Source organism: Pteropus medius, unplaced genomic scaffold, assembly GCF_902729225.1.
Source record: "Pteropus medius unplaced genomic scaffold, Ma_sr-lr_union100, whole genome shotgun sequence".
Lineage (NCBI taxonomy): Eukaryota > Metazoa > Chordata > Mammalia > Chiroptera > Pteropodidae > Pteropus > Pteropus medius.
The window spans coordinates 127,702-144,534 of NW_024352947.1; the positions used below are offsets into that span (position 1 = coordinate 127,702).

The window sequence follows — 16,833 nt, forward strand, 5'->3', positions numbered from 1 at the left end:
CGGCTCCTCCCGCCGCCGCCGCCGCCGCCGCAGGGCTTCGCGCCGACGGCCGGCTCAGCCGAGCCCCCGCGCCCCGCGCCCCGCCGCCCCCGCCGCGGCCCTGGGCGGCCGCCCCATGACTGACGGACGCCGAGCGGGCCGCGGGCTGGGCCGCTCCGGCCGCCGACGCGCAACCGTCTCCGCCAATGGGCGCGGCGCCTCGGCGCTCGGCTGGCGATGCCTGGCGTGCGCGCCGCCGCCGTCGGGCGGAAGCTGCGCGGGGGCCGCCCACGTGGTGCCGCGCGCGCCGGGACCCGCCGCCGCCGCCGCCGCCGCGCCGGCCCGCGAGGTGAGCGCCGCGCCCGGGCTGCCCCGCGCCCCGCATCCCTGCCCGTCCCGCCCGCGCCCCCGTCCCCTCCCCGTCCCGGGCTGCCCCCCGAGGTGAGCCCCTTCCCGGGGGCCTGTCATCCGTCCCCGCCTGCGCCCCTGCACCGGGCCGGGCCCCCGAGGTGAGCCCCTGCACCTGCGGGCGGAAAACGGTCCAGCACCCGTGGTCCCGTCCCAGAGTGGATCCCGAGGTGAGCCCCTTACTTAGGGACTGCCCTGCGCCCCGCCCCCGCCCGCGCCCCTGTCCCGCGGGGCTGGGCCCCGAGGTGAGCCCCTTAGCCTGGGGACTGCCCTGCGCCCCGGTCTCGGACTGGGCTCCGAGGCGAGCCGCTCTGCCTGGGGCTGTCATCCGTCCCGGGTTCCTGTCCGGGGCCGGGCCCCGAGGTGAGTCCCTTACCTGGGGACCGCCTACAGGTGAGCCCCTGAATCTGGGGGTCCCCAGCCCCGCGGTCCTCCCTAGAGTGGATCCCGAGGCCAGCTCCCTACCTGGAGGCGACCCTGCGCCCCGGCTCCTCCCCGGCGTATGAAGCGCGGGCGAGGGCCCCCTGGGCCGGCTCCCTCGACGGCCCCCCACGTCGCTCCCGGTTGCGCGCCCTTGTTCCCTTCTGCTCCGCAGGATTCAGGGCTGTCGCGCGGACGAGGCCTTTGGGGAGTCCTGCCTTTGGGGAGCCCTGCCGCGGCTTTGCGGTCGCTTTGGGCTTCTCACGAGGACCCCCGGCGCCGAACGTCGGTAAATTCCGGGAGGGGACCCGGGGCGTCTTTGTAGCCGATTCTACAAACATTTTTTAAGTACTTTGTAGCTGGGGCGATGGCTACAAACATACTGAACTTAGAAGTTAAGTGAGTACTCGTTCGGTGGATAATAGGTCTTGGGCATTTGACAAAACGGAAATGACAGCGCTCGACGACTTTCGTTCCCCGTAAAAGGGCGAAGGACACCGTGGCGTTTGCTCATTCCCTGTAGTTAACCTGTTGAGAGTAAGTTCAAGGTGGGGCCACAGGATTTCAGGCAACCTCTTTTTAAAAAGTGCAAGTGACCCGCCCTCAGTGTAGCCAATTCTTTTGGTTTGACGATTTTACCTTAGGATCATGGGGCCGCGATTTTTTTTTTTTTTTTTGGTACTTCCATTGTCCTATTTTATTTATGATCATTTTATTTCAGCTTTAGGCATCATGAAAAATTTTCTTTTGAAGATCTTATGTCTCTTCACGTAATGAAAATGGCTTAATCAGACGTTTCCCTTTTTCACTGTGACTTTTAGGACACCCAAAGCTGCATTTACTTCAGTCGTCTAGAAGTACAGGTGGTTGGTATGTTTGCTTTCCTTCTTTATTCATGATTTTATCGTATTCTGTTTTCGTGGTCTTAATTGTGTAACTATGTTTTGTGGACTCTTTTTGGAAACAGCATGTCTTTTTTAAATGTACATATTTCTTTATTATGGAACAAAGTTACAATGGGAAGTTACTCTTGCAGCTGAACTAACTGTATTTCTGTTGGGACTAGGTTTATACTATATTTCCTTTTACTTGGAGAAATATTACTGTCTCCAAATACTGCTAATTTAGCTCTTTGTACTACTAACCGGAACTGTTCCTGATAATGCAATACGTAGTATATTTCAAGAGATTTGCACAGAAACTTAACTTTTCGATCTAAAGCCACGTGCGAATGAATCTCCTTTCACGAGTAGGTTGAACACTGGGTTTTGACCCTTTGAATTCCTGCACACCCACCTCTGACAATGTCACCGATGTTCGAGCACCGTGGGAATACTTGTACCTACGCGTGTAACCCATCTTCCTCCTGCTTTTGTCTGAATGTCCCCCAGAAAGTTCTTGGGCTCAAGCAACTATGTATAAACTTATGCCCAGCAATTCTGCTGATGTGTTTTAATTCATCGAAGGAATGAATATACACGTGTATGTAATGCAGATAGTAAGATACACAATGTTCATTTTCTGGTGCCCGTTTTGTTCCACCATAATATAATTTTCTCTCATCATTTTAAGTTGTAGATAAAGTGTAGCAATGGCCGCTGTTTATTCCGGCATTTCCTTGAAACTTAAAAGCAAGACAGTTTCCTGGGAAGATAAACTGAAGCTAGCTCACTTCGCTTGGATTTCCCACCAGTGCATTCTTCCAAATAAAGAGCAGGTAAGTTTAACCTGAAACTTAACATTTTTATGACCTGAAACAATCATCATTCATGCAGATTGCATGTTGACATTTAATTAAAATTTTAAAAGGTTTAAGGGGTTGGAAGTTAATGTTGGTGGGAAAAGTAGAAGCCAGGTGTTTCGTTAACAAGCTTTGCGTTGCAGAGCCTCGCTTAGCAAGTCTTTTGCTTGGTCTCTTACATTCAGAGCTACATCCATGGATCCGTGGCCCCGCTGGGAATTAGGGCACACGAGTCAGGCCCCGAGTGTGTCGGTAGCTCCATTTTTTTTGGAAGCCCAAAGTGACTCTCCTTAAGCAGCTGCTTGTCGCAGCTCTGTTAGACACCTTTGGAATCTGACGCCTTGAAGGTTGGCAAGCGGGGAAATTTTCAAATTTGTATTGAGCCGTTCTAGAAATAGATTAGGGACCAAGGAAGCCATTGCCGTTTGGGGGCATTTCTGTGATGTAATGCTACCGAAGGTAAGTTTTAGAGGACAGTTTTCTCCCTGGCAGTTGGATTCGGTTGCACGTGGAATGTCCCTTTAAATGTTCAGTGTTCTTATTTCTTGGTAAAGAAATTCATTTCTTTTCAGAGTGTATTTCTTCCAAATTTAGGTATTACTTGATTGGGCAAGACAGTCATTAGTTGCGTTTTATAAGAAAAAACTCGAACTGAAGGAAGACATTGTCGAAAGGCTTTGGACCTATATAGATAATGTCCTGCACAGCACAAAGCTACAGAATCTGCTCAAGAGCGGGAAGACCATTAATCTCCAGCTGTCCCTCGTCAAGGTAACCACAGCCTCCCAGGCTCTCCTGGATGCATTAGGTGTGCCTCCCGGGTCCTCCGTTACTGCTGGGGGCGTATTCTTTTTAGGATTAACTCTGTGAAGATGCAGGGAACATCAAGGCGAGGGAGGAGAGCGAAATGATGTTATTACTAGAATTATAGTAATGACTGGTCTTTATTGAATGACTGTTGTATACGCTACACGTGCTAAGTACTTTATGTTGTTCAATACGTAAGGGCTTAGAACTACTTCTCGAAGTGGTTGTCGATTGCCTTCTTAATTGGAAAAGATAGCAAATTATGCTACTTGGTGATCCCCCCGCCACACACACCCCTTTCTGTTGGCCCGGAGGGAGATCAAAGGCTAAAATCTGGATAGGACTCTCCTCAAAAGCGATTTTGAAGTCTCAGGTCAGAATGATTAACTTTGCTGTCAAAGCTAAGTATTTTGAAATACCGCGAGAATAGGATGAACGCTCGGCGTGTGCCAGACTCAGAGAGGTACAGTAACTTGTGAAAGTCGCACCACTGGTAAGTGGCACGGAAGCCAGATGTGCCTGATGGCGAAGCCCGCGTCCTTCCCGCCACAGCGCTGGCCCACGCGTGTGCAGCCAGGAAGGTCAGTCGCGACTGGTAACGAGAATTAAATGCTTGAGCTGCCTGGTGGTTCACAGGCTTTGATGGTTCCTGAAGTTATGTTCCAGATTGCGTGTCGCTTTTAAAAATAATAGACTGGTGGCCACCGGAGTGGGTCGTTCTGAATGATCCTTCGGGAGAATGGGAAGAAAATCTTATACCATCTTTTTAAAAAATTACATTTTAATATTTACGTATGCTTTATGGCTATGTAAAACATGAACACCGTAGTACAGGCACGCAGTGTATAAGTAAGTTACCCCTTTTGGGGTATAAATATAGGAGAAGTTGGGGATCACCGCAGCAGTGCGTTGGCACCTGAGCGTTCGACATGTTTCCGCTTTTCCAGAGCCAGCAGTTCTTTGAGTGGAGCAGTCACTGTGTCACTGGGTCACTGTAACTTAGCGCCCAGGGTCAGCCTGAGTCTCAGGCTGCAGGGCTGGGAGCACGTCAGTCAGGCACGAGTGACCTTGGGGGTCCGCCTGGCTCCCAGAACGTCTGGTGTTTGTGGGTTTCAGAATTTTGGAAGCAGTAGACTTTGGGTTTGCTGCATAATACGTAATAACTGGAGATTTGCTTTCCTCTATTAAGAGTTCCTTTTGCTTTGGCTTTTAAAATAGAAACCGTCTAATTGACAACACAAACGTAACGTGGACTGTGGGATCATAACCCGAGGTCCCTGTCCATCCACCTGGAGCATCTCAGCTGAATTGCAGGGCCAGGAGCTGTGGCGTGCAGGCCTCAAACCCGGCTCTTTAAAAAGGGCAAATCTGTAAAGACGCCGCTCCCTTTTCTGGATTTGTGTTGGGGGAGGGGCGCGTGAAGGCGTGCAGACAGTCCAAGTTCACGTGTGCGCTAATCTGGCTTCTCGGGGAGGGGGAAGGGCGCGAGTAGATGGATTCTGTCGCTTCCGTGCACGTGCGGGTTCGGCGTCAGTAACGAGTTCCTGTCTCTCTCCCAGATCATCAACGAGAGGGTGGCCGAGCTCTCCCTTTCCGGATCGCAGAGGAACATCGGCAGGGTGCTCAGCTGCTGCCAGGGCATCCTCCGCACACCCGCCCTCGCTGTCGTGTACACGGCCAGGCAGGAGCTTCTGGTGGCTCTGCTGAGCCAGCTGTGCCGGTCGGCCTGCGGGCAGCCACAAGGGGCCGTGGCAGCCCCGCTGTTCGAGGTCCTCCGCCTGGCCCTGGGCCATTACATCGTGATCCAGCAGCAACAGGTCAACCCGAGGCGTGCCTTCGGGGAGGTCACGGGGCACCTGCTGCAGCCCTGCCTGGTCCTCAGGCACCTGCTGTCCGGGGGTACGTGGACGCTGCCGCCGGCGCTGAGCCGGGACCTGCGGAGTCAGATCGAGGCCGTGCTTCGAGGCGGAGCCTTCCAGCCCGAGCTGCTGCCGTCCTACCGAGAGGAACTCCTGGACCAGCCGCAGGAGGGCGCGAAGGTGGGCGCCACCAAGAATCTCCTGGCGCCCATGGACACCGTGATCACCAGGCTGGCGGAGTCTGGCTACTGCGAACCGTCCCTTCGTGCCGCGGTGGTGGCCGGCTCGGTGGCCTTGCTGTACAAGCTGTTTCTGGAGTCTTACCTCAAGGAGGGGGCTCAGCTGCTCTGCTTCCGGGCGCTGCCCCCGCTCTTCGGCTGCCTGAGGATTTCCCGCCTGCGGGACGAGCCGCTGCCCGTGGCGGACTGGGCCACGGACCTCCTGGCCCTGGAGCAGCTGCTGGGCTCGGTGGCGGCCACTGACATCTACAACGTGGCCGCCGACAGGCTGCGGCACGGCGAGGCTCAGTTCCGCTTCTACCGCCGCCTGGCCGAGCTGCTGGTCGGGCACCCGCAGGCGGCCGTGCCCGCCTGGTTCCGCTGCCTCCGGGTGCTGCTGTCACTGAACCACCTGACCCTGGAGCCTGACCTGGGCGACCTGCTGGCTTCGGCGTGGATCGATGCGCAGGTGATGGAGCTCCGAGCCAGGAGGGCCCAGGAGGCCCTCGTCCGCGCCCTCTTCCAGACGTACACCAAACTGCGGCAGGCGCCCCGGCTCTTCGGGGAGATTCTGGAGGTGCTCTGTCGCCCGGCCGCCGAGGCGCAGAGGCCGCCGCTGCTGGCCGCAGGCCCGGCCGCAGCGCTCCGCGAGTGCCTCCTGGAGCTGCCGCCCAGCCAGACCCTGGACATCTGGTGCCTCGTGCTGGAGAAGTGCCAGTCCTCCGTCTTGCCACACCTACAGGGGGACGTCGACATGGCCCTGAAGGCGCTGTCCCTCAGCTCGCTGCTGCACTGCGTCATGGCCCACACGAGGAGCCTGGACAGTGTCACGCCTCTGCCGGTCGCCAGGCGGATGCAGGCCACGATGGAGAGGGTGCTCCGCGAGCTCGTGTGGCCCCTGCTGGCCCTGCTCCGCGAGCCCCTGGGCCCGGGGCCGCAGCTGTGGCTGCAGAAGGTCAGCGACTCCGCGCTGCTGCTGTCCTGTGCCTGGGCCCAGGTGGACACCGTGCTCAGCTTGAACTGCAGCCACTACTGTGCGGTGTCCGTGTCCGGGGCCCTTGCGGGTGCCGCCCTGGGGTGCTCGGACCTCCCCGCCCTGCTCCCAGGCGTCGAAGCCCAGCACTGGGAGCAGGTAGAGGGCATCATCGCCGGCTTCGACTCCCTCGGCAAGTACTGCTTCGAACAGCTCCGCCTCCAGAGGATGAGGCGGACGCTCGGGCAGGCGGGGTGCCAGTCGGCAGAAGCCCTCCTCGCCCTGAGGGAGGACGCCGCCCGCGTCCTCGCTTCCGGCAGACAGAGCTTGGCTCGGGGGACGGCCGCTTCCTGGGACGGCCAGGTCGGATCGGTGGGCGCGCACACGTACCCCGTGGCACACTGGCACTTGGTCGTGTCCAACCTCACCATCCTGACGCCCTACCTCTGTCCCGACGACGTGCGCTACCTGGCCGCGGTGCTGCTGAGCACCGTGCAGCTGGGCAGGGCCCAAGAGGGCTCGGCCGGCGAGGAGCCAGGCGCCACGCTCGGGAAGCTCTCCGAGGCCGTGCTCCGCAGCCCGCTCTTCCCCGAAGCGCAGGCCCTTCACGCGGCGTTCCTGGCGCGCCTGCACGCGCGCTGGGCCCGTGCCCTGTGTTCCGGCGCCCGGACCGACCTGGGCCTTCTCCGCCAGCAGCTGCCCTGGCTTTCTGAGCAGGACCCCACGGACACGGCTCACTGGGAAGGTGGGCTGGCACGCGCCGGGCCTGAAGGCCTAGAACCGGGGGCAGGGGTGGCCCCAAACCTTCTGTCCTTGGTCAGGGGTGACTTACCCATTCGGCTGGAGGAAGAGCAGCTGGAGACCGTGCTGGGGCTCTTGGAGGTCGTTTCTGCTCTGCAGCTGGACAGCCTCCCGGCCGCCTGTCACGTGCACTACTTCCTACTGCTGCTGTCCACGGCCGCGGCCAGGCCCGCCCGTTCCTGCTCGTCTTCACTGACCCTCCGGGTCTTGGTCACCTGCTACCGGCTTCTTGGGTCGCTGCAGAGAGGGCAGGGCGCCCGCCTCGTGCTCAAGGTCATGTATGGCAGCGACATCTTTGAAACCGTCCTGACCTCGTTGCTCAAAGCCAGCAGCGGCCTCCGCGCTGACCCGGATGAGCCCGCTTGGGCGGAAGTCCTGCAGGTGGTGGGCACGTTCTTGGAGCAGCTCATGCAGATGCTCGTGCAGGCGAAGCTCAGCCTGGTGCTCAACTTCGGGAAGATGGTCGCCTTTCTGTCCGGGTGCGATGTGCACGGCGGGGCGCCTCCAGGCCAGCGGTCCGAGACCGAGAGCCCCCTGGGCCGGCAGCTGCTTCTGGTGTCTTCGACGGCGGTGTGCCAAGTCCTGGGGCCCTTCGTCCGCGAGCGAGAGCAGCCGCACGAGGCCGAGGCGGGGGCCGGGGCTGCGCTGCGGGCGCTCCTGCAGGAGGCCTGGCTGCAGGCGGGCGCCGCGCTGCGGCTGTGCGGGGCCCGCGGCGTCCCAGGAGGCCGCCTGTCCCCCCTGCTCCTCTCAGCCGCTGGCTCGCTGCTGGCCGTGGGTGCGGGCCAGCCCTCGGGGCTCGGGGGCCTGGGGAGCCCTGCCCCGCAGGCAGCCCTGTTCCGGCGCCTGTCCTCGCGGGTGCTGACGGAGCTGCCGGCCCTGGCGGGAAGCGCCCCGCCGCTCCGGGCCGCCCTGCACTTCCTGGCGCTCCTCTTCTCGTCCCCGGAGCTCCGGCCCCAGGAGGGCTCCGCCTTCCGCTCCGTGCTGCTCTCGGTGAAGGCCGTCCTGGCAGGTAAGGGGCTTCCTCGGGAGCGGGTCCTGCACTCCAGGGCCTTCGGGTGCAGCCGGCCCGTCGGCCCGTGGGGCGATGCCCATCGGGGACGGGCGTCCATCCATTTCAAAGGCCCAGCGAGGGAGTGGGAGCCAGCGTCCCTCCCCGGTGCCCGCGGTCCCTGCACAGGGGGCCGCCCTTGCCCGGTTCCTGCCTCTGTCACCCGCAGTAGCTTCGTCGGTGGTGGCTCAGCGCCTTCGCTTTTCACTGATTTTGGAGATTGTTCTGGTTCGTGGTTTTGAGATCTCTCTCTCTCCCAGCTTCTGCCTGTCCTGGCCCTGGGTGGGGGACAGATAACTTCCTCACCAGTGGGCTCTGCGTGTCAGAGCTTTAGCATGCGGCTCAATTGACCTAAGAAACACACAGAATCTGCCAACTTTTGGCAAATGCACGTGACTTAACTTACAGAGAACTTCTTAAAACTCCTTGGGGTCAGGACTTCAGTCCACTCGGTAGCAGCAGTTATAAGGGCCATAGATGCTAAGAGGCTGGGCCCGTGACGTCATCACACTGTGTTAGCCGATGTCACAGGACCCCAGAGCCAGCCACTGTCTTCATGCTCGAGGATTCGGTATCTGCCGTCCCCAAGTCAAAGGTTAACAGGCCACATTTCATCCCTGTTTCAAGGTAGCACTTGTCACCACAGCTGGCACGGGGTCGTTCTCGCTCTGTTTGCTCGTACCCAAGGTGGCGAGGTGTTCAGGGTGGTGTTTTGTGGCGAGCTGACCCGTCTCCACTGGGGAAGCTGTGATGGGCGACAGCGCTGCATCTCCATGTGTGGAGTGTGGATCGGGGCCCCGGGGGGGGTGATGCCGGCCACCCCGGCAGTGGCCTTCTGTCTCTGCCGCGACCGTGGACCGCAAGGCCCTGGTCACACGTTTTGCTTCGGTGTCAGTGGCTCCTGTGGGGACTGACGTCCACCTCCCTAATGGAAGCGAAGGTTTGTTAACAGCCGTAGCATCCTACGTGAACTTCCTAAAGGAATGTCCCAAGAAATGGCAGCTGGTGGCCCGAACCCTGGCCCCTCTGTCCCGCCAGCGAACAAAACACTGACCGTGTCCTCCTTTGTCCCTCCGTCCTCATGAGTAGAGGCGACCTCCAAGTTGGACTGTGTCCCTGACTCATGGCACCTCTGACCTCAGGGGTGGAACCTCAGGGCGGTCGGGGTGACGCCACCAGCCCAGGGCCCCCTCAGATTACGGGCCTGGGTGTCGTAACCTCTGGGTCCAGGCCATGTACCTGAGCTGCTGGATGCCATTAAGCGAAGGGACCGAGTGACCAGAGGTCTGGAAGAAGTGCCCAGTGAGGAGCGGCCCGGGCTTCGGGCGGGATGGAGGGTCCAGCTGGCTGTGAGGGACCAAAGCGTGGCCTCAGTGCTGCACGTAGTGCGGGCTGGGGCACGGCAAGGCACCCTGGCCGCGTGGCGGCTGCGGCGGCCGGGAAGGCAAGCCGGCCTCAGAGCTCGGCCCCTGCGCTGCCTCGGGCCACTGCGAAGCCTGGCAGAGCACACATGGGCGTCGGGGGCCTCTCCCCGGGCGACACGCAGCCGGCGGTCCCCAGAGGTCTGGGGTCCCTGATCTTAGACTTTCTATCTGTTTAAACGTCCCCCCATGTGCGCACGCGCGTACACACACACACAGGCGTGCACACACATACACACACGCGCACACGGCCCTGCCGACTAAGAGCACAAGGAAAGCAGACAGAACAGGTAGAGGCGGCAGCCACCCCCCCTGAACCCCCCATGGGCTGTGGTCGAGCTCAGCGCTGCCGAGACGCGTCACCCGCACGTTGGGAGCCCTGTGCGCAGTGTGTCTGCGTCCCGGGCGGGGACGTCAGTGGTGTGCGCGGTGCTGTCGCACGGGGCTCTGACCTCTGGGGTCGGCGAGCTGCCCTCAGGCGGCCGCATCGCCACGGTCCGCCTTCTTCTCCGCACAGACCCTGCGGTTCCGGTTCTGGTCATCCAGGACGTCGAGCCTCAGCTGGGCGTCCTGTTTTCCCGGATGCTGGCGGCGGCGACGACGGAGGACCTCAGGTGGGCGATGCAGTGCGTCCTCCAGGGGCTGGACGTCAGCACCGCGTGCAGAGAGGGCCTGCCGGTGAGTCGCCCTCCCCCGGCACGGCCGGCGCGGCGGTGGCGTCCGCTCAGCCGGGAAGACGAGATGTGGTGTCACCCCAGAAACCAAACACACGGGGTCCGACTGGTAGCGCCCCGGGCAGAGAGGGCGCTTCCGGAGGGGCGGGGCCTCCGTGTGCGGAGGGCCGGGCTTCAAAGGGACCTTTAAATCCCCCTGGGTCCTCGCTGTGCGCACCGCCAGCCAGCGCCTGCTCCTGCTCGGGCGGGGACTCGTGGCAGTGGCCCTCTGCCCGTCCCCTGCCCAAGGCCTGTCCCCTCAGGCTTTCCGAATTGGCCCCACGGCCCGGTCCCATTCGAGAGCCTCTCAGGTCCGCAGCTGCCCGTGGTCCCGCGCCCCTTGGTCGTCGGCAGTCGCTGACCAGGCCTCACACCGCACACGGCGCCCGGGGTCCCTGAGCTGTCGTCCCCCCGCACGGGAAGGAGGCTGCAGAGCTGACTCGGCTCCGATTTGGAGCCTCAGCGCCTCACGAGAGGCTTCCTGACCCCTGTCCATCATCAGCATGGGGATCGGGTTTCCATCGGTGTGAGAAGCGGGGAGGGAGCTTCAGGTCAGAGGGGACAGCGGAGCGGACGCCCATGTCCGTTACGCAGGCCTGAGGCCCAGCTGGACCGGGGCCGGCTTCTCTGCGTCCCCGCCCACCCCACGCAGTTCTCACTGTACATGGCAGCAGCGTGGCCGGGCCCAACTTCGGGGCGGCCCCCGGGCTCCCTCCTGCGGCCCGGGCAGGTGAGGGAGTCACGGCGGGGGCAGGGACGGGCACAGGGCCTGGCATGTGGGGACACGCCCTGATGACGGGGGAGGGTGGCACGGCCCAGCTCGGTGCGTGGCGGTCTGCGGGAGCAGAGGGCGTGGGTGTGGGAAGGCGGATGGACGGGCCGGCCCCGCGGACACATCCCGTGGCCGTGCGGCCTGCGCGCGGGGTGAGGCCCGGCTGAGAGGGAGGTGGCAGCGGCGGCCGTGGGTCTGCAGGGTCGCGGGGCACAGGCTGGCGGGAGCTGGAACTGGGGCGTCACGCGCCCCGCACATCGTGTGGCGAAGTCAGTTTTCATCTTACGGTTTGAAACCAGCACCTGGAGTCACGGCAGCTCAGCCAGCTGCTCGGCTGTCGTGCCTCCCTGCGGCCCTCAGTTCACCCATGGGCATCTGGAGTCTGCGCGGGCGAGGCGCAGGGGCCCCTTGCCACCACCGTGACAGCACAGGCTCTGAGGCAGGGTCTCCGCACTGGGGGCCCTGCAGCGTCGGTGGCTTCTGTACCGCTGTCCTGCCACGCTCGCGGGTCGAGTTTAGTGGACGCTGCTGGAAAGGCCCCGCTGCCCGTCCAGGGGGAGTCGGCTCCTGCTGCTGCTAAGGGGCTTCTTTTTCGCCTTAGGCCGTTGTGTCGTCTATTACGTTGATCAAGTTGCTCCTGAAATGCCCCTTGGCTGGAGAGAAAGCCAGTGTGTTCTGGCGGGCGTGTCCCCAGCTGATCACGGCCCTGACTGTGAGTGTCCCCACCCCCAAGTGCTCACTCAGCCTTCCCTGCTTCTCTGCAGTTCAGGGCGCTGCGGCCCGGCCCCCAGGGAATGTGATCTGGTTTGATTAAAGCCACATAGAACTCACGATCTTCAGAAAATTCCGTTCTGTGTGTCTGATGTGAAGTGTGCTCATTTTGAGAAATTGGACGAATCAGCTCTTTCTTAAGAAAGTACTTTTTGTGGTAGACGAATCCAACAGGACGTGTAGACGGGGCCGGCCAAGCCCACAGTGACAGCCCTGGGGGACCGGGTGCGGCCTCGTCACCTCCGGCAGCCCACTGACCGCCCCAGCCCACTTTGGACCGCGGACACCCTACCTCTGTCGCCGCGGGGCTCACCTCTGTCTGTCCCGGGTTTTGTGTTACTTCTTCTGCGAATCACCTTCCCCTCCTGTGTCCCTATTGGTCCTGCAGCTGCAGAACCGAGAGGCCTGCCGGGAGCAGCCTGTGCCGCCGGCGGTGGTCGGGCCCATCCTGGACGTGCTGGCCTTGCTGCTGCGGCAGGGCGAGGCCACCATCGGCAACCCGCACCACGTCAGCCTGGCCTTCGGCATCCTGCTCACGGTGCCCCTGGAGGACCTGCCGCCGCCGGCGTTCGCGAGCCTCTTCCCGAGAGTGCACCACGCCCTCTTCGCCATCCTGCAGCACCACCCGAAGGTGAGGACGGCCGGGGCCCAGCAGCCTCGTGGCCCGAGCGGCGGCTTCACCTCAGAACAGCAGCAGCGAACCCTCCCTGAAGCGGGGTCTAAAGTAGCCATTTGCTAAGGACACTTTCTGGCGCCGGCAGTTTTCGGGGCCAGAGAGGTTTTCTGAGCTCAGGGATGCTCGACCTCCGCATCGGGCAGTTTGGGTCCCGCCGGGGGACCTGGCACTGACAGTGTGCGTGCCGGCCGTTGCCGGCTCCCTGCGGGCCACGTCCCGAGACGTCACTCTCTCGCTTAGCTCTCTTCCTGGGCTGAGCCATCCTGAGCCCCGTCCCATGGCGTGCCGCCTGCTCAACAGACTCGAGCACACGCCGTCGGCGAGAGCCCAGCTCAGCCGGCATCTCCTGGACGTTCGCCGAACGTCTCGTCTCGCCCCCCACACGCCTCGGAAGCAGGTGGCAATCCCACGCGACCGGGGAGCCGAGGCCCAGGGCCGCCGAGTGCTTTGACTGGTGTGCCCTCCGGTGTCGTTCGGCAGGGTGTGAATCTTGGATCCAAGATCATTTCCGAGGGGCCTCTCCACACACTGCAGAAGTCGATGATTTGAGGGAAAGGATGTGGTTCTGCGGTTACGAATTCGGTTGGATAAATTAGGCCGAAGAAGAGAATAATTCCAACACGCGATTCACTGCTTCGGTCTGACAGCCAGAGCAGAGCCGCCCCATGGCGGCCGGCGGTGACCGTGTGGTCCGTGTCCGCACTGCCCCGTGGGTGGCCACTGCTGCAGCCTTGACCAGTCGAGATGTAGTCTGGGCACCATGTGACTGCGACGTGAATTTTAATTTTAATTAATTTAGATCGAAGCAGCCCCATGTGGCTCGTGGCCGCTTTATTTGGCCATGGGGTGTCTTGGTCGAGTATAAGAAAAGCACGTTTTATAGCTTTCGGATCATTTTTTCAAGATAGAGTCACAGCCAGCCCTTTTCATCTCTAGGAGACGTGTTTCGATCCTTGTTTTAAATGGATTCGCTCCACCCGATCCTTTTTCCATGCCGGTTCTGGTTAAATATGCCGGCTACTGTTCCTGTTCTTATTCGTTTCTACCCGTTTCCAGAACGCCAATAACAGCTTACAGTAGAAGCCACACAAACTCAGCGGGTTCTGGGCGGGGGTCGCCCCACGAGGCCCCGGGTCACGCACACGGCAGCCGCCCCCATCTGAACAGGTGGGAGAGGCAAGGGACGCGGCCAGCCGTCTCCCCAGAAAGCGTGGGCTAAAGAGAGTCCCACGACTGTGGCGAGCGTCCCGCTGGGTGAGGTTAAGGCAGGAGGAAGGTGAGCTCCTTGAGGATTGGAAACAAACGGGCTCTTACGTGTCCTTGTGCTTTCTGTCTGTTACCACAGGTGATGCTGAAAGCCATCCCTTCCTTCCTGAACTGTTTTAACCGGCTGGTGTTTTCGGTCATGCACAGAGGCCGGCACAAGGAAAGAGGTACCTCCGAGCCCCAGCGCGAGCCACACGCCTTCCCTTGTTTGCCCTGTGGGGTCTCCGGGGTCTCTGGCCGCCTGTTACTGGAAATAAAACCACCCAGTTGAGGTTAAGCAAGAGAAACGTTAGATCATCAAATGAACACTCAAAACAACTGAAAAAAAGAGTCGCACTGGTCACAGCCTTTCGCTGTGTCCGGAGCAGTGCATGCTCCCCCAGGGTGTGACGTCGGGGGCTTAACCCGCGGCTGTGAACTCACCGCGGGATCCGCTCGCTCCGCAGGCGGCCCCGAGGAGCTGCCGCTGGTCCTGGAGTGCGCCCGCCTGGTGCAGAGGATGTACAGCCACATCGCGGCACGGGCTGAGGAGTTCACGGTGTTTGTCCCCTTCATGGTGGCCCAGTACGTGACAGAGCTGCAGAAGGTAAGCCGAGCCCCCTCCTCCGCCTTGGGGAGCCTGCGCGTCCGCTGCCGGGGCGGGCCGTACTGAGCAGCGCCCTGCAGGCTGTTCAGGGTGGGCTGAGTGACGTTTTGAGCTGTCACATGACGACGACATGGCTTAGAGGACAGTGTCACCTCAGTGCCAGCCGGCGGCCTCCGGCGGGTTCCCCGCCCCGCGGTGGCCTCGGTGCGTCCTGGCCAGCGGCTATGTGGCGGCATCTTGCCTCCCGAGCCCAGACCCCAGACGTCCATGGAGGACCAGCTGGGGCCTGGGTGGCGGTTGCGGCCAGAGCAGAGCCGCGCCTGTGCCAGGGGCCCGTCTGGACCCCGGTCAGGGGCGCGCGTGGCGCCCAGGACGCCGAATTGCAGGCACTGCCACCCCTGCGAGCTCCAGGGTCTGCTGACCCGACTTGCAGGACAGGGCTTCAGGCCCAAGGCCCGACCCAGCCCCTTGGGGGCAGCTGTGGCCAGAACAGAGACGTCCGCTCGGCAGGCTCACAGGTCCCCTCCGATGCTGGCGTGCGGGCCTGCCGGCGCCCCGGTGGGCGTGGGGGCGAGGTCAGCCCCGCAGTCAGTGCCACCGACACCCCGCGGTTCCTGCCGCTCCCGGCGTGCCCGCGGCACCGAGGGCTTTACTGCCCGCGCAGGTGGTTCCTGGAGTAAGGTTTACGACGCAGAGATTCCAGTTTCCAGATGCCCCGGTAAACACGGGCCTCGTCTGCTAAGTGGCGAAGCTACTCCCGTGACGTCGTGATGTTTTATTCCAGGATTTCGTTCAGCCGAGTTGGCTTCTCTATTCCCCGGAACATACACTTTAGTTTAAGATACGAATATTCGGTGATTTAAGTCACACGCTAAAGAGATTTCGGAAGGAGCGTGTTTTCTCTGCGCTCACGGAGAGCGTGTCTCTCGCAGGTCGCCGTGTGTCCGGCGGTGAAAGGCCGCCTGCAGGAGGGCGTCTACCTCATCCTGGACCTCTGCATCGAGTCCGACGTCCAGTTCCTGCGGGCCTCGCTGCCGCCCGGGGCCCGCGACGCGTTCACGGAGCTGCACAGCGACTACGTGAAGTACCACAGGGCAGCCCGCGGGAGCGAGGGGAGGTACAGCGCCTGAGGCCGCGTGGCCGGCGCCTCCGGGGGCCTGGGCCTCGTCGGCTGTCACGCTCCACGCTCATGTCTCTCCGCGCGCTCTGACGAGGCTTCGCGTCACGGCCTCGCAGACACATGGCCGAGGCGGACCCGGTGGTGGCAGCTGCCGTCCCCGCCGGCGGCCTGCGCGATGTCTCGCTGACACCTGCGGGTCGGTAGAGATGTTGCCTGCTTTCCGACGCCGGCGCGGCGGCCCCGGAGGAGGCACGGCTGCCGTGTTCAGCAGACAGTCACCGCGACATCGCCAAGGCCCCCCTCGCGGACGGAGCTTGCGGGAGCGGCTTCCTCCCGCCCTTACCTGCAGACGGTGAATTCCCGTAAGGGGCGTCGCTCGTCCAGAAACCCTGTCGGCTTTAAGGACTTATATAAATACTGTCAAATCATCCTCCAAGAACTATACTAACTTATCTTCCTGCTGCTGAATCAAATTTAATATTATCGATTCTCTTCGTTTTGTTTCCTGATGCCAAAGTGTTATTTTGTTTTGAATTTCTTTCATTACTAACAGATTACATGTTTTTTATATTTAACCATTTCTTTATATACATTTTATATAATCGTATTTCTCATGTAACGTTAGTCTGTTTCTCAGTTGGGACATTTATTTTTCTTACCGTCTGGAATTCACGTTGGAACCGTCATAGCCCATTTTTAGTCAAAATGTAGACTTATTATTTGAAGGATCATCTCTAAACCGAAGGTTATTGTTTATACTTTTCCAAGCACGTGTGGTTGGAACGGATAACATAAAACATGTCTTTTCTACCTGAGGAAATGGCCCGTGTTTCGTGCCCCAGCTTTGACGTCACGTCTTGCGTTGGCCGAGCGGGGACACGGTTAGGCTGGGCCCGCCTCGTGCTCCGTGCCGTCCCTCTGCACGGCGTGCGTGTGGCGGCCTCCCCGGCTCCGGCTCCAGAGTGGACCGCGGTGGCCTGGCCTCCTTTTGCTCGATGTGCTGTACGGACGAGGTTTCGTTTCTGCCGCATCGTCCGCAGGATCCTCGGTGGATGACACTCTGTCCTGTTCACGCCTGGAGATGGTGACCTTCCAAGGACACAGCCTGCACACAGAGCTGGGATTAAAACCGCATTCTTGGTTTTACTTTCTGAGTCGGGGGCCCAGACAGGAGGGGCCCTGGTCTCGGGGACCCTCGTGGAGTTGGGTCGATGTTTTTCTTTGCCCTTGGAAGGTTCTGGGTGCAGACTCGGG

At 61.0% G+C, this 16,833-nt stretch overlaps 1 protein-coding gene across 7 annotated transcripts; it reads left to right on the forward strand.

Annotated features, from left to right (window-relative positions):
* Window positions 1–269: 269 nt before the first annotated feature.
* Window positions 270–16,394, forward strand: URB2 (URB2 ribosome biogenesis homolog). Of its 7 annotated transcripts, none has more exons than XM_039850394.1 (12): window positions 418–557; window positions 1,529–1,677; window positions 2,061–2,289; window positions 2,380–2,524; window positions 3,143–3,319; window positions 4,915–8,215; window positions 10,193–10,353; window positions 11,762–11,872; window positions 12,320–12,562; window positions 13,953–14,040; window positions 14,320–14,459; window positions 15,392–16,394. In XM_039850394.1, the coding sequence occupies exons 4-12, from the start codon at window positions 2,399–2,401 to the stop codon at window positions 15,587–15,589; spliced, it is 4,545 nt and encodes a 1,514-aa protein (XP_039706328.1). In that variant the 5' UTR covers window positions 418–557; window positions 1,529–1,677; window positions 2,061–2,289; window positions 2,380–2,398; the 3' UTR covers window positions 15,590–16,394. The 7 variants fall into 7 exon arrangements, with proteins under 7 accessions (XP_039706327.1, XP_039706325.1, XP_039706328.1 ...); XM_039850395.1 differs by having other exon boundaries at window positions 419–557; window positions 1,629–1,677; XM_039850393.1 differs by lacking the exons at window positions 418–557; window positions 2,061–2,289 and adding an exon at window positions 270–316 and having other exon boundaries at window positions 1,627–1,677.
* Window positions 16,395–16,833: the final 439 nt, after the last annotated feature.